Source organism: Morone saxatilis, unplaced genomic scaffold, assembly GCF_004916995.1.
Source record: "Morone saxatilis isolate NCDOM2014 unplaced genomic scaffold, NCSU_SB_2.0 Contig14, whole genome shotgun sequence".
Taxonomy (NCBI): domain Eukaryota; kingdom Metazoa; phylum Chordata; class Actinopteri; family Moronidae; genus Morone; species Morone saxatilis.
In genome coordinates, this window is record NW_023339696.1 from 3,892,497 (window position 1) to 3,910,134 (window position 17,638).

A 17,638-nucleotide genomic window follows, 5' to 3' on the forward strand; every position below is an offset into this window, starting at 1 on the left:
AACTATGCAACCATTATTCTTAACAGGATTCATCTTCACTACACCTGTCGACAAAGAACTGACTGCTGTCAACCGAGCCTTCGTTGAAAAGTGCTGGCATGGACTTGCATTATGGGAATTGTAGCTTTTTGGCTTGACCCATGCTAGGGGCAAAAAGTCCAAATATCTTTTTCCTCAGCTGCTTCAATTCCGGCCTTTTTTTAAATCTGTCTCTCAGAAGGCTCCCAACTTTACAGTACCCTGTGCTACATTATCTTTCCTTTGTTTCTGTATAAACCCTTAGTTGCACAGCCTTTAGGTAGCGATACACAATTTTGTTTAAGAGAAATTCTGATTTGCAGTATTGTCTATTAACCGTGTTGGCTCAGTCAAATACCATTTTATTGCTAAACGTTTATATCCACTGTTTGGGACACTACAGAAGTCTCCTTGTATGCAGTCATTCTGCAGTTACCGCTGTATAACCAGGTTAAAAGTCTCTTACATAAAATCTTCTTGTTCGGCCCCCACACCCCATCTGAGACACAATTGTTTTCCAAGAGCCCAATGACATGAAGCCTGTAGCCCAACTGGTGCGTGCATAGGCTCTCTTTATGTTCACTGCATGCTTGAATACAAAAGCATTTATCGATGCATTGTTATAATCTTCATGATCATAATTCATCAGAATTGCATGTGTTAAAATATACAAAATATATATGATATGTAAACCAAAAAACTACAGTTTAGCAAATAAAAGAAAATGCTGAGCGCAGTATAAATTAACAAAATGAATGACACTGACAGAAGTTGTGTTCACCTTGGTATAGCTACAGTACAGTACATGGTAGGCTATTATTATTTTTTGACATTTCTGAAGCTGTACTTTATACCATTAGGAAGACAAGTGATATAAAATATCAGAACTGATACCTAATCTCATCACATACAATACCATATTTAAAAAAAAAAAAAACCTGGAAGCAATGAGACCTAGTGCAGTGTGGAAGGACAGTAAGACACAGAAAATGACAGAGAAATCTACTTCCAGGCTTCAAGTAGTGTTATAGGGATCCAGATTTACATATTGAACTGATCATAATATTCATTTGAAACTATTATTTGAAACTTTCCTGAAGATACATACTGCAGCATCATAACATCTCAACATTCCACCTCTCAGATTTTTGATACAGTGTATTCCTGAGATAGGCCCTGTTTTCTAATTGATTTTTGGCTCCCTGCTATTTATTAAGACTACCCCAAAATGATAGAGAATAGTGTGTATGTCCGAAGACAAACAAAAGAAAAAAAAAATTCTGCTGTAGAGTGTGACGACATACTGTTATTTTGAACAGAGCATGGATACCAAACAGTAACCTTTTTGGTCCCCACAATGCACAATCAAACTTTATATCTAAGCAGCCGGGGGACTAAATCTGTTTCAGCCATGGCTTTTGCAGTTATCGGATTCAGTTAGTGGAAATGCTACAATTTATAATGTTCATTAAGCCACAAATTATGAAAAAAAAAGTGAGCTGAAACCATTTTGTGTTTTGCTCTGTAGAAAACAGATGGACTTTCTAGTGAGCTGCCAGACCTTGGCTGAATCCAGATTTCTTGACTTCCCTGCACTTGCAGACACACAAACTTAACAGGCATGTTAAGAAGTCCAAATCTACCATTCATCAAGTGCGCAAAGGGCCTTTTCTACGGACTGTTTTACTGCCTTAGCTTAACTATGTACAGCAGCAGACCCAGCACATCTTGCATAAATTGCCTATGCCAGCATTAAGAACCATTTAGAAAAATAATTTGGGATGTGTTACAGGGTCAAGAATTCATATCAATCAACGCCACGATACATACATGACAAATGCGAAGGGTAGCCATTTGGATTTAGACCCTCTGAGCAAGCATGTCTGCCTCCTAGGGAGCTTCGCTGTGATATAGCCGTGGTTTGCCAGAATAAACTCTTTTGGTTCGATAGCCCTTATTGAAAAGCATGAAGCGCAGCTGACGAACATGCAGATTTGACTGCAAATAGCTGGACAGTTTTCATCAAATCTTTGTTTTCTGTCATCTGTTAGCATTCTATAATTGGTTTTTTTAATAGGGAATAAGCTATGAACAGGAATGTTTTGGTTTGATGTCCCTGGGCACAGATACCCAGACCTAAAGAGACAAAGAAAAAAAACTATAAAAACAACACAATTTCTTTCTTGTAAGTACATGTGTGTCTCGTTGTCATCATTTGATTGACCATAGGCCCCCCAAACCCTTGGGCAACTAGGCCTGTGTCCAGTAGGGCCGTTCAGCAATCCCTCCATGTCTACACAGTTTTACAACAATTTTGCCCGAGTGGTGGGGCCACATGGTCTCACAAACCAAATACAGAGCAATTAAAGTAAACAGCATCAAAAACTGGACATTAGTGTTCACATGAGATGAAATAATAAATTCATGGATAATAAATAATAAGTATCAGCACAATCCAAGTCCAGATAATCCAGATTCTAACAATTCACAGCTTTTTTTTTGTAGTAACACATCTGTCCAGTACCTGCTAGCTTTCATTCCACTCAAAGTGCTTCAGCCACCTTTAAAGGTGTTTCCATTATTTCTTTCTGTGTAATTCCCTCTGTTTATCTTTATCTTATCTTGTGACAAAATACTTTCTCCACCGCCCAGCAGAGCGTCCTTGCTTTTGCTGTTCTTGGTGATGAAGGTACTTGGCAAACCCTGTTTAAACACACAGAGCCAAGATGGCTGCCTCTCAACCTGGAAGAACCACCGCCACCACCACCACCCAGGAGCTGCTGTTCATTCATCATTGCTGCTCTGGCTAATGAGCTGTACACCTGTGCATCTTCTGTCATCTCACCGAGGGATATGATGCTCTGCTCCTACGTGGTGCCACACAGTCGTTAAATGTTATTGCGTATTACCTCGCAAAACCATTGCTTTCAAATCGGGTCACTTTTAAGACTAATAATTTGGAAAGCCACCACCCTACAATTTAAATCATTGGCTGTCTTTGCACAGTTTTCACTCCTTTTATTTACAGGCTTATGGCATAGTTACTACATGTTTTAGCTGGGCATTTCATATATGCTGGCATGTCAGCAGAACTATACATATTCTGTGACAGTTTATGTAAAAAAGTTTTATGGAATTTTAAGTAGTTTAGTTTTTAGTCAAAAAGGATAATTTTTGATATTGTGATGACCTTTTTCTTCTCTTACTTCATTCAGTAAATACATACCCTTTAAACGAAGCTACACTTTTATGTGACACCAGGAACACCACGAAGAAAGTGGTTATTTTCCTGAGCTATTTTGAAAACAAAAGCATGACAGTAGGGGAGCTTTAACTGAGCGATACTGTGGCTACATTCCAGCTAACTCAAGTAAGGTTGAAAAATCACCAATCCCATTCAACACACAAGTTATTCGCAAGTAGAAATGATCCATTAGTAGGAAATCCTTGAGGGACTGCCGTTCATTATGGGACCAAGTGATTCTCTGACAGAGTCAAAGGGCAGATTTGGCAAAGCTACACCATAAAAAAGCTACTGGAGAAAACATTTGCAGATGACATTCTTTAGTTTCTGTCTTCTGTTTTCCATGAAGGCCTTTAATCTCCTGAACCACATATTGTCTTTCCTTGTGTTTGTCAGGGCCATAGCTACCATTGAGAACATGTCACTTTGTCTAAGGAGTTTACATTTGCAACGATTGCACAAGAGGCTGGTGCTGATATTTTTGTTCAAATTTTAATTAAGGCCGAAATTTAATTTTAAAAACCTAATGTCTGAAATATAGACTAAAAACGCTGCTGTGTTACTTTAAGCGTTTTCAAGTGACTTTTGGTTTTATTTTCGTTTTTAGGCAAAACATTAAATGCCTTACATGGAAATAAAGTAGATTTAGAATTAAACACATGGCACCAGACTAATAATGTAGGGAGATTTTCTTTTTAAATATAATTAAAATGAATGAATAAAATGTGCTTGGAAATTTTTTAAGAACATTTTTGGTGGCCTCCAAATTTTCTTAGGTGGGTAAGGTGGGATTTTGACATTTCTGAAATCCTGGCTGTGGTCCATCCAAAATTAATGTAAACCTAACACCATACCACATAAACAACTTCTAACCCGTAACCCTAACCCCATACAGCAGGAATTCATTTTAACCCCTAAGGGGCAATAAAAAGTTTGATTCTTATGGAAAAGAAACAGACATAAATCAAAGCCAGTGGAATACCATGCCTGGATGATGAGGCAGCCATCTTGTACCTTTTCACCTGAGGAAGGAAACAGACCACCCTGGATCACTGTATGGGTAAATAACCAGTATCACTTGTACCCCCTGACCCCAGACTTCAGATGACCTTTCTAACCTTGAGGGTGTGGTGTTGCCTTGAATGTCCAAGGTCAGGAAAAAGTTCCAAGGAAAGGGACAAGAGACATGTTCGATTCAAATACACAAAGTCAATGACATCTCGGAGTGGACAGCACAGTTCAGTTCAACATCACTTTGATAGTCCTGGGTCCAGATTGTGACACGGACACACACAGCTGCCATTGTAGAGAGTTACGTATAAGGGTTCTGGTAAAAGGCTACAAGAGGAAGAAGAAAGAGAAGAAGAAGAAGAAGAGGAGGAAGAAGAAGCAGAGTAGCAGCCAGGTGAGAAGTAGAAGTAGTAGTAGTAGTAGACGAACTTGTAGTAGCAGAATAAATACTTGCAGAAGTTGGGAGGAGTCTTCTTGGATTTTAGAGGGGTGGGGTCTCCTAAGATTTCTTAAAGAAAACAAAACAGGGTAGATGTTGCAACCCTTTTTTTCTTAATTATTTGTGTTTTGCCATTAAAAGCAACATTGAGAAAATCTTTTTTTTTTAAACATAATCTTACTCTTCTTTTTAAATTTGTTGCATATAACATAATTTTTGTTACGTTTTCATGTTTAAATTCTCAATTCCTAGCCCTGTTATTCATGGGGGAGATCAGAATGGCTTGCAGAAGTCATGCAGAATATTCATGCTGGTAAACAATGTCATAAAAATGCATTTCTAATTTGCAATCCTTGCCATTTTTTGTCCCTAGAATAGTTTCTCAAAGATGTTCTCCCGCTCCTGCTGAATACCTGCTTTCTTTAAAAAGCGTCTATCTTCGTGCCCCACATCCCCAGAGGTATAGAGTGTATGGTCTGCAGAATCTCCTTCCCTCCCTCCCTCTTCCCCTCAAAGGGGGAGGGAGCTCCTCCTCATCCATCATGCCTTCTGAGAGAGCAGTTTGCTGCAGGAGATGCTGTTTTGCTCACATTAGCAGCCAGTTTGGGGGGTTAAAAAGTAGCTTTAACGACAATGATAATGATGACTTTGCATTGACATTGCTGAGTGGAAAAAAAAAATATCTATTGGTCTCCCCCTTTCTCATGGGCTCCTTCCCTTCTCTCTCTCTCCCACTTTTTTTAATCCATCCATTGTGTCTTTGACTGTCTTTCTTCGGGTTTAATTGGTTTCATTCATGCCATGCAGTTTTGCTAAAGAGGAGGAGCAGCGGCGTTGCTGAGATGCAGGGAAGGGGGAAGGGCAATCGAGATACCGTAAATACTCGAGAGGGAAAGAGAGAGTGAGAAAGAGAGAAAGAAGGTCATTCACATCTTCGTTTTCAGTGACTCCTTTTTTTTTAAGCAGATGGTAGGGCCAGTTTTGTGTCTTTGAGGGGTTTCTGTTCACCCCCAACTGGTACGTCCATCCATGTCTGTCTTTGGGTTAATTCCATCACTGAAACTAGCTCTCCGATCAGTTGAACTTGAAGTCCCAAGATTTCAACTGTCTCCCAGAAGATTCCGATGATATCAAATAGACCGGATCATGTCAAATACATGTGATATGGCTGATGTTTTCTGATATGTATGAGTAGATTTCAGCCAGAGGTCCTGTAGCTCAGCAGAGATTAGCAGGGCAGCCCAGCGGCAACCCTGGATCAGACCCAGCCGGAGCAGTTAGACATCACAATGGACCACCCCTCACCTTGCATAGTGCTTTGAATGCCAAAATAATGGGACATCCAATTGAAATAAACAGTTGTGAATGCAGCTTATTAAATAAAAAGAGTGGTCAGCAAAGCAATAACACAACTAAATCACAAACAGTTGTGGACATAGAGGGCATCCTTGTTGCATGGTTTGCAAATCCAAGTCTGTCGTAGGCCCTCTGACTGCTACGCTGGGAGCATCCATGCTGTGGTTTGCTCTGAAAACTCAGATCAAAAGAGGTGGAAATGTTTTTCTCTCCCGTCTTAAAATGGCTTACATGTGATCATAAGCATTTTCTTCATTGGGATCGTCAGCGAGGTTGCATATGAGCGCATAACACAGAAGATGAAAATGTCCAAGCCAGTGTCAGTGACTGTGATGACTTCTACCTCTCATCTTCTTTTTTTTCTCTTTCTCTCTATCTCCCTCATGTTTTCTACAGTGAATCCCGTTGGGGGAGATGGAGGAGCAGCGGTTTAAAGTTTATAGTTTTCCTCTTCTTGTAGGGAAAGGGGGCAGGGGTGGGGGTGGGGGGTCTAGAAACTCAGCACTGAAAGGGAAAAAGAAAAAGAGAATTTAGTGAAGATCTGAAGTGAATAAGCAATGACTGTTGACCGTCAGACACCAGACCATGGCACAGAGTTTGATCATGCCCTGATTAAGGATGATGAAGAATTTGTAGTGTACAACCATTATACCATCATGGTTTAAGTGAAAACACCATGCAATAGGTGATAAAGGCTTTAGATATTCCAGATGAAGCATTTGTTAACCAATTGATTTAACTATATCGGTTAGTTTGTTTCAGATTTTAAGTGGATTTAGTAGCATCCAGGTCTGGTGCAGATCAAGGTCGAAGCCCGTTCTGCACATACTGTAAGTTGAATAAAGTGGAATGATGCTGGTGGGTAAAGTAATGTTTTCTTTGATTTCATAAGAATGACTTCTGCTCAGATATGGTCCTGCAGCTGGTAGCAGCAGCTGTTCACAAGTTCAGACTAGGCTAGTTCTCACACAAGTTTACAGTTGCACCTCATGAATTACTTCTTACATAGAGATTAGTTGTTACTAAATCTTTACAGCCACTAACTGCCATGTGTAGTTGTTGTGTAGCTAATGGAACCAGCTATTAAAGCTAACTTTAGCTCGCTAATATCTGATGGTTTTAGAGTGAAGAGTAAAAGAGGTAGCCTATCTAGCCTATTTGACCTGAAACTTGATAAATGCTGTACATTTCACAAAAATAAAACATACCTCAAATTATAAAACATTATGCTGATGATATTTGACTAATCGAGTAAATACCATCAGAATTTAATTCCCACCCATTATAAACTGTATGAATACTATTTACTCTGAAACACGTTTTTCTCCATCTATGCAGACATAAATTAAACAAATACCTACATTTACAAAAGATATATCTTTGAACCTCTAAAAATGTCATTTGGAAGCTATGATAGCTAGTTATGATAGACTGACTTCCTGTTTAGATAGCTGATAGCTGAATGGTCAGCACTATAGATGTTTTTACACATTACTAAGATCTTAACTAAGATATTTTTAAAGAAATCAGTTTGAAACCTAGTTGTTACTAAGAACTTGCAACCCAATCCTGATCTATCAATATTCGTCAATGAGATGGTTCCATTAAAGATTAACATTTTACAACTGACACTGGCAATTTTACCTATAGGACTATGAAAAGCCAGCCATCAGGAGATTTCAGGAGAAAAAATTAGCAAAGCTGACAATTATTTTACCCACCATCACAGAAAAATACAGTTTCAACTTTCATCCAGTTGTTTTGATTTCCATTTACTCTGCTGAAAAGGTTTTGATATCTTTCTGAGGTCCAGAATGGAACCACATTAGATATGGTCCTGTTTCCCAAAAGCATCAAGAATGGGTAAGATCACGTTGTTAGTAAAATGAATATGCAATAGACAGCAATATCTTTTTGTGAAATTTGAGAAAACAAGCTTAACTAAAGGTTTAGTATATTTTTCAACCACATGTCATGGTCTTTATCACCAGCTGGAGTTGTCATAGAGTTGCAATCACGTGACCAAAGTATGAAACTTCCATCATATGTCAACAGGTGACAAGGGTGGAAAGTAACTAAGTGCATTTTCTGAAGTACCGTACTTAAAGGTCCAGTGTGTAACATTTAGGATCTATTGGCAGAAAGATTTTTTTCAATACCTTACACTGAGCTGTTTTTATCTACAGATGCTTAAAGCTTCTGTGGTGACCAGCATGTTGAACCACCATGTTTCTACAGTAGCCCAGAACAGACAAACCAAAAACTGGCTCTAGATTGGCCCGTTGGCTGTTACAATCTGCAATTTGACTAGTTTCCACTAAATCCTACACACTGGACCTTTAAGTACAATTTTGAGATACCTGAATTGTTTTTTAAAGGGAAATATTACTTACAATATTATATTGGTACTCTTCCTTAAGTAAAAGATCTGAGTACTTTCACTTACTTCACTGAGGTGATGATGACTGAGCAAACTCCATGTGCTGATGAAGACAGTGGGATGTGGCTGAAGGCTCCAGAAAAAGGTAATATAATTTATGACATATGAGACACTAAATACAAAGCATAGTGTTGTAAAGTTAACCACTAGCTACACTGACCATATGCCTGTGAGCAAGAAGGAAGTGCTCAGTGTTATTTTGTCTTTTAACTTCCCATTATCAAAAAATTTATATTACACAGACGTATACAAAAGATAGTCTGCAAAGTATAAATCGTCTGGATAATTCATAATTTATGAAGAATTAAAATAACATTAATAATAATAATAATCACAGCAGCCATTTTGACATGAAGTAGTAGGTAAACACAAGTGTTACCAGTGATACTGATTCAGGTCAAACAGAGTCAGGATGTCGCTATTGGGCATGTTGGCTCACTGGAAAGGCTCTTTTACCCTACTACTTCATGTCAGAAAAATCTGTGAAAAATTATCTGGATCCTCATACTTGAAAGCTAGCATTAACAAAGTCAGCACTGATATTTTTCAGCTGCTACTGCCACACACAGTAAGCTAGTTGAGCTAGCTGTGACATAAATCATCTGATATCTGTGGTGGTGTCAGGTCATATGGCTTCCTCAACTTACTTTTTACTTGTATTTACTATAGCCAGCAACAGTAACTGGTAGTTGTGGTACAAAACAGAAAACGAAACAAAGAAAAAATGGGCAGGCCACTAAAAGTCAATATTAATACACAGAATGTTTAGAGCTGGTTTGTCCATTGCTATAATATCAACAGATTTAATCCCATAGATGCTGTTGGAAAAGAGGCTGTGGGAGTTGATTTCATCTTCTAAATGAGATTGATAGTGTTAGCCATTGTAGAAACCCTTCTTTCTTTCAATAGTGCTGCACAACCTTCCAAACAAAACCCTCTCAGGTTGTAGCAAGAACATAGATATTCAAAGACTTCTACAATGGCAGACTGAGTGTTCCTAATCTAATCTGTAGTTTCCAGTGGTGCTCCGTATAAAAGAGTCATTGGTACTAATGGAAACTGCAGCAACATAATACCGAACACCAAGGCAAGGAAATGATAGGCCAAACACACCACTGAAGCAAAGAAAAGACACATCAGTATAAAGCTTGCCCAGCCCAGCTGACATGCAAGTACACCGAGAACACAGAGCTTGAATGTGACACACACTAACGTTTCTCTCTGTCTCTGTAACTCGCACACACAGATTAAATCTGCAGAAGTCCTCGGGGGGCTGCTCAGTCCTCTGATATAACAAATCTTTGGATGCTAATTAAGAAGCTTACAAGACCAAGAGACATTAAGGTCACGAGCTAAGTGGAATCAAAAGATGTCAGAGGTCAGACCAGAGGACTGCAGCCAGCCAGGACTGGGCCAAAATCCAGACCAAGAGCTGAGAGTAGAGACATCTCAGTCCTGCACATGTACAGACCAGACCTTGGCCAAATAACAACGATTTTGAACTTTTTGTTTAATCCCACTTCTGTCAGACAGACAGGGTTTTCTGCATTATGTCAGTTCATCTCTAATTCATTTAATTTCACTCTGGTGCAGTTTGCGTTCGCCCGAATGACAAACTACAACTCTTCTGCACCTGTGTGGGATGAAACAAGGCATATAGCTAGTGTTTGTGAAGGCTGTTTGACCCAGGTGTGGTACACACAAAGGCTACACCAAAGAAAAAGGTAAGGAAATAAGAGTGCGGCACACAACACGAAAACACACAGAACATAAAACAAAATGTCACACCAACACAGAACCACACACAGGTGAAGAAACACAACACGAGGAGCAAAACGGTGCACAGGAACCACAGTGAGGTACACATTCTTACATGGAGAAGCGATTTTGCTTCGTTCTTTCTTTCCTCCTCCTCCTCCTCATCATCACCACACTTTTCTGTCTTCCCCAAACTTTTCCTCCTCCATCTCCTCCCTCTGATGCTGCTCGGCTGACAATCCACTCAGAACACATCATTTCACAGCACATTTCTCCCCTCCTCCCCACCTACAATACATCACTGCAGTCTTTTCATTCTTTTAAATGTCCGTTCCTGTCTTCCTCCTCGGTGAAATCCAGTGTTTGGCCAATCTTTTTTTTAAATCTTTTTCAGGTGCAATTCCTTTTTTGGTTTTTGCTGTGAGAGACTTCGGGATGGGGGGGATGGATGGGGGGGATAAAGTCTCACAGAAAGAGGGACACAGAGGGGCGGCACAAGGAGAAGACAGGAAGCACAGTTGGACAAGAAAAGCAAAATAGCATTTTCGAAGGGGGGGGGGGCAAAAGCCACAAAACAGAGCACAGAAAAGAGAGGAGAAGCTTGACTTTTTTTTCTTGTCTCTCCCTTTTACATACATATAATACATCTGTGAGGAAACATGGGTGAACAGGAACACAGGGGGGCCAAAGGAGAGATTGAGAAAGAGATACCTGAGTTGTGAACGGATGGAAAGGAGAGAACCGTTGGCAACAAGGGGCAAAAGCTAAAAAACTAGCAGGATTAAAAGACTTTGACTTTTGTGGGGTGCCTCTGCAGTGTGGAATCTCACTGGGTAGTCAATGCAACCTCTTCAAAGATCTTTTTGGGCAAAAAACACATCTTGAGATCTGTCGAGTTTCAATTGTAGAAACAAATTTGGTAAAACTATGAAGTGTTCAGCTGGTCCGAGGCTCATCCAGGAGATCCTTTAGCCATTACCACATGTTTTACATGGCTTGCTCGAGACTGGTGAAGACACTCCACAATTTTGAACAGACAGATCTCAGTCAAGGCTGGATTACCAACTGGACATAGCGGGCCACTACCCCAGGCCCCAGACCTCATTGACCCAAAGGGCCCCGGGTTCAAATGTGTACTAATAATTTTGTGATAATTTTATTAATTGCAAATTTGTTTGGTAACATGTACCACTAATCAACCCTGTGACCACACAGCAACACTGAGTTGATATGAGTATGATAAGTTTAGTGATGACAGAGTTGAGTTTATCCATGTGACATATGCTACAGATATAGACATTGAAACTGTAGTGAAAGGTGTGTATGTTGCTGGTATAGTGTCGATATGAACAGACCCTTTTTCACTGTCTATTTTTGCTGGGAACTGTGCGCAGGTGACGTCTTTTAGAATAAGTCAGCACTAAAATTCTTAGGAAGCTCAGTTAAACCTTGTGTGATGTGTTTTACTGTCAAAGAGGAAATAAAAGGACCAGCCAATCCAGCCAAGACTTACTGGTGTCACTGGATGTCATGATGTGATTGATAGACAAGTCACAGAAAAGCGGGATTTACATTATGCTCTGATGGAAGTATTCCATGTTTACCAGAGAGAAGGATGATGACTCTCTTCCCCTTTGACTAACAAGTGCTTTGTACCTTCAAAAAGTAATTTTAGAAAAAAATGGCCTCAGTCTTATAATCGCTGTCTTATATTCCGACTAATACTGCATTATGCATATGTGGTAAGTTTTCTTAAATAAATTTGCATTCAACCAAGGTTTGAACCGGGATAGGGTGGCTTGCCCGAGGTTCCCCTGGCATGTTAATCTGGCCGTGATCCTCATCCTTTGTGGGAGGTTGCATTGAATCATTGCAGTCTCACATTGCAGAGGTATCCTTCTGAACTTACTGCAGTTTAAATGCAAGTGTATAAAATAGGACAGGACAGAAAAAAATGGAAACGTGACATGGACAGGGTGACGTTAGAAACTGAAAATGAGGAAGCAGACGAATGGTAACTATGGACAGGGAAAATTTTGGTAAGGAGGTATCTTGGGAGGAGAAGGGTCTCTCCTCTCTGTTGCAGAAGAGGAGTTGAGACAATGATGGAAGAAGCTGGATTTTTTTTTCATGTCTTAGCATTAGTTCACAGTTACTGCTTCTTTTTGCATATATCTGATAAGCGCAGGGCTTTCAGAACAGTTCTCTGTGAAAAGAGAAGCAAAAGAAAGAGGAAAAATAACATAAGCTACGATTGTTAATATGTTTCTCTTATCATAAGTCTCTCAAGATCGATAAGAAAGCAGCTATACAAGACCTACTAGAAACATAACCCCTCCCCATCCTGCAAAAATAAACTTTCCCACCCCCACCCAGCCCTGTTACAGTACCTAACTTGGTCTCTTCTGACCAATAGCATCATAGCATTTTGGCATGCATAATGTCAGCCTGTCCCACCTCTTGCATTCAAAAAGGTGAAGATTTTTTGTCCTGCATGCTTTGTTAGTGCATATGTATGCGTCTAAACACACACATCCATACACACTCTTAGTAGTCTAAATGTTATATACACATTCATTAAGCTTGAGACTAAAATCTTATCAAACCTCCTCACATTATTAGTCATATCAGTATCCTTATTGCTTGCAATGGAAACCCATGCAGATTCATCTACAACACAAACTTTACATATGTACATCATCGTGACAAAAGCGACCAATCAGCAGTGGCCTTGGGGAAAGTGACGAACACACTCAAAACAAGTGGACGTTTGGGAGGGTGAGGATAAGGAGAGGGTGAAATGAGAAATGACAGACAGGTTCAGTAGAGGGACAGGAGTGTGTTTACATCTATGTATGTGTGTGTGTGTGTGTGTGTGGGGGGGGGGGGGGGGGGGGGGGGGGGGGGGGGTGCGTGTTTAGGGTTTAAATGATTTTCCAACCAGGAATATAATCCTGAACTCTCAGTCGATTAAAACCTCAAAGTCATTCATTCACACATAAATCAGGATTCAGTTAGACAGCTAAACAAGAAACAGAAAACCTTACATGACCCCAAATCAGGGTCATATAAGGTTAAAAGAATAGCTTGATATTTTGAGAAAAAACATTTTCTGGCTGAGCATGAGATGAGGAATCGATATAAATCTCAGACAGAGCCTGCGCTTCAAGGAGATTATGTTAGCTTAGCATAAAGACAGAAAACGGGGGGAAAACAGCTAGCCTTGGCCTAAAAAGTCCAAGAAATTATGACCAACAGCTCTAGAGCTAAATTACATGTATCTCTTTTATTAAATGTGTATATAGAAACCAATTAGAGTAATGTGTAAAGTAAGTAAAAATTACAAGTTGTGGTTGTAGGGGGATTTGTTGTCACTGTGAGGTTGCTCATTTTTACATTTCTGTTCCATACATGTTAAACAAATTAGATAAAACATGTAAAAAGTTTTTTTGCATATGGACAAACAAGGCAAGCTGTTTCCCCCTTCTTAAAGTCTTAAATTTAAGCTAGGCTAATTGCTTTCTGACTATAAATGTAGCGCACACATGAAATTGATATAGATTTTCTCATTTAAATCTCAGCAAGATTCAAAAGAATAGCTTGATATTTACTTTTTTGTCAAGAGTGTGATGAGTAATCAATATACATCTCACGCCTGTGCAGTACAGAGCCTGCGCTACGAGGAAATTACATTAGTTTAGCGTAAAGAAAGGAAGCAGGGATAAATAACTAGCCTGGGCCTGAAAAAGTCCCAAATATTTGTTGACCAACACCTCTAAAGTTCACTAAATAACAGTGTATCTCTTTTATTAAATCTGTACACAAAAGGATTTGTAATTAATGAGCCTCAGAAGTGTTGGTGTAATATTTTTGAATTTGGACAGAGTCAGGCTAGCTATTAGGTTCCAGTCTTAAATTTAAGCTAGGCTAATTGGTTTCTGGCTACAAAAGGAGCACACAGACATGAAATTCATATAGATTTTCTCATCTGAGTCTTAGCAAGAAAATGAATGAGTTTTTTCCCAAAACTAATTATTTAAATACATAATTATCTGCTCCTAAGACAAAGTCATTTAGTCCTCTCGCCTCCCTAAACTCCCAGCTTGAATGTAAAAAAGTAACAGGAAGGAGAAAGCTCAGAGCACAGAGACAGCTTTTTCCTCATTCCCCACATTTAAGTGGCTCTTATTAAAGGATATTCTTGACTAAACAGAGTTCACAGAATAGTTGGAGAGAGTTTTTCTGTTTTGAGAATCTAACACAAATCAAGAGGAATGATTTTCTGCCAGCTGAAAGCTCTTTGTTACTTTCTGGTGGGAGAGAAGGAAGGTGAGAGCAAGAGATAACAACCAGGGATTTCAACAGAAACCTAACCAACAGACACATAATTACTGTGTACAAAAGCATGACACTGTCGCTCTGAAAGTAAATACATTTCTGCAACAACAGAAAAATCCAGTTTCATCATCATCATTGATGAAACTGAAAGTTTCTAGTAAAACAAAAAGAAAACAACATTTCTATTGAGGAGAAACAAAACCCTTCAAAACAAGAGTACACTCACTGACAGAAAGATGATATAATCATGTGATCACACACAGACTGTTAATAATAAACATTAAAAAAATGAGACAGAAGCAAAAAGAAAATAACATTTGTTTTTCCAAATTTACATTTGTGCATCTTAGTACAGAGGTAGATGCAGGTCCGGGCACACACACACAAACATCCACGTGCACTCTCGTCACGTGTGCTGCAGATACAACATATCTGAACAGAAACACACAGATCCAACCCCCGCTGTCTTGTTTATCTACATTGCATATTTCTATGTTTGTATGCTGTCTCTTTTGTCATGTTCTCTCTCTCGTCTTTCCCGTGTGGCGTTTGGTGTCCGCTCTTCCTCTACCACGGGCTGTCGCTCCAGTAGCCGTTCACAGTGCCTCCTACTGAGCGGCCATAGCCGAAACAAAGAAGAGATGGACGGACAGAAGAGAAGGGAGGGGGGAGGGTTGGGGGGGTTTAGGAGGGGCAAAAACAGGGAAAGAAAGAGAAGCCAAAAAGGGATAAAACTAAAAATATTGCCACTGGCTGCTGAGTCACACTGGAGTCAGTGCAAGTAGTAACGCTGTTGGCGGTGGTAGTAGTGGTGGTGGTGGTGGTGATGGTGGTAGTGGCGGTGGTGGGGATGATGGTGGCAGGATGACTTGAGGAAAACCACACTTCTCATGCTCAGGCTGAGCTGTGACTACTTTGTCAAGATAAAGAGAAACCCAACTGCCCTGCCACCTTAAAGGAAGAGTTCAACATTTTAGGAAATATGTTCTTTTGCTTTCTTTCCCAGATGTGAGACGATACCAATCTCATGTCTGGGCGTTAAGCATGAAGCTGAAGTCGGGACGTGGTTAGCTGAGTTTAGCATAAAGACTGGAAGCAGGGCAAACAGCTAGCATGGCTCTGTTAAAAAATACACCTACCACCAAGTTCTGATACAATTTTTTCCTTCCTGATACCAATACCTGAACTTTGTGTATCGGCTGATTATGAGTATCGGTCCGATATATGTAAAAAATGAAAATATATAAGTGTTTTATTTTTTAACAAGCATATAATACAAACCCTGTATGATTACTATCACTGTTGTATGGCCTGGCTGAGGTTAAACCCTTTGACAGAGTCAGAGTAGGGCAGGTCATGACCTCACTACACTGGGGGAAAAAGCATACGGGACCCTGCTGGGAAGTAGCAGGATCCCATTTTTGGTGCACAAACAGAAATGTAAAAAATTATTATGTTACATAATGTGTGTTTGGGCTGCGTCTCAACAAACGACACTTTTCCACTGGATATTGAGCGGGTTGCTAGATAACAGGTGAATGAGCATGTGTTTTTGCTTTGTAAAGGTATGATGGTAGCAAACCTGGCAACCTAAATGTGGCAACAAGACCTGTGTAAGTGAGCACAGTTACTGCACCTGGCTGTTGTTATTTTCAGTGACTAAAACCACAACTTGTCCTTTGTCTTTACATTTCTGTTTGTTTATTCTGGACGGATCCAGACTGGCTTCTTCCCCCTGCTTCCAGTCTTTACGCTAAGCTAGGCTAACCACATCCTGACCGCAGCTATGTGCTCGACATGAAAGACATGAGGGTGGTATCACTCTCGGAAAGAAAGCAGTCTTTGTACTGTTCCTTTAGACCTTAGTTAAACAAAAGCACGACATAGAAATGAGAAGTGATCATCCCTTTCTTTGGGCTTTGCAGCTCAGCCTTTTGCAGACAGCTATGGTGAGAGTGCATGGAGCGCAGGTGAGGAGTGACGGTGTGGTAAAGATCAGACCCTACCTCTCCAGTTTCCATGACAACATCTATACTGGAGGTCTTGGTGAGGTTAAAAGTCAGTTGATGATGTATGTTCACCTACATTTTTTTTCTCGCTTTCCTATAGCTGCTTTTGTTCATTTATTTTAAGAAATATGTTTCATGCACCAGCTCTGCAGCGTTAATCAAGTGACAGCCAAAACCAACTCCGCTTTTTATCCTACCCTTCCCTTCGCCTAGCATCCCATAATCCCCTCTGACAGTGATTCCCAACCTTTTAGCTGGAGACCTCTTAAAACCGACATACCATAATTTCTCAAATCAGGGCTGTAGCTACCACTGAGGACCCTGAGATTATGTCCTCTGTGTGCATTATCGGAATATTACATATTTATAGCTTGGGGCACATTTACATTCTGCAGATAGACAGTGGATAAATAGGCTAATTATAGGCTGAATAAAATGTATCTTCTTTTCAGCATTTCCACATTAGAATTGTACTCACAGCAGAGAGGAGAAGGCTGTGAAGCTTTCTTACCTTCATACTGGAAAACAACATTTAGAGACAATACGACAAATAATTCAATTACTAAAATATTGAAAATATAATTATCTTTTTTTGTTTTTTATTTACACATTATATTTTTGGTTTCTGGTCAAAATCCCTAGGAAGAAGTGGGGGTATTCGACTAATTCATCCATACGCTGAAAATAAAATAATAAAAACAATTGAAATTACTCTGAGCTGAGGTGGAAATATTGGCACATGGATAAATCATTGTCAAAGCGCAATGGAAACAGATTTAATGCACACAAGCATTTGACGCAAAACGTCACTGAAGCTTCAAGTGAAGAGCTTAAAAAAAACCGATCTGTGTGGAGCGATGAGGAGGCTGTAACCTTCCTCACATAAATACATGAAACTAGCAGAGATGTTATATTTCCATCCTGTTTTCCATCGCATGAGCTCCTTTAATGCTGTCACCTCGTTGTCTGACTAGAGAATCAGCTCTTTATCTTAATGAACCAACTCCTAATATATATATATATAT

The 17,638-nt window shown here is 39.7% G+C and overlaps 1 protein-coding gene across 1 annotated transcript in view; it reads right to left on the bottom strand.

Moving 5' to 3' along the window:
- Positions 1-10,261: 10,261 nt before the first annotated feature.
- The window catches only part of LOC118323245 (potassium voltage-gated channel subfamily C member 1-like), a gene marked incomplete in the record, with an annotated part of 69,251 nt that continues 61,874 nt past the window's right edge, over positions 10,262-17,638 (bottom strand). The window contains 1 exon segment of the mRNA XM_035655188.1: positions 10,262-12,472. Within this exon segment, the coding sequence (XP_035511081.1) occupies positions 12,408-12,472 (65 nt within the window).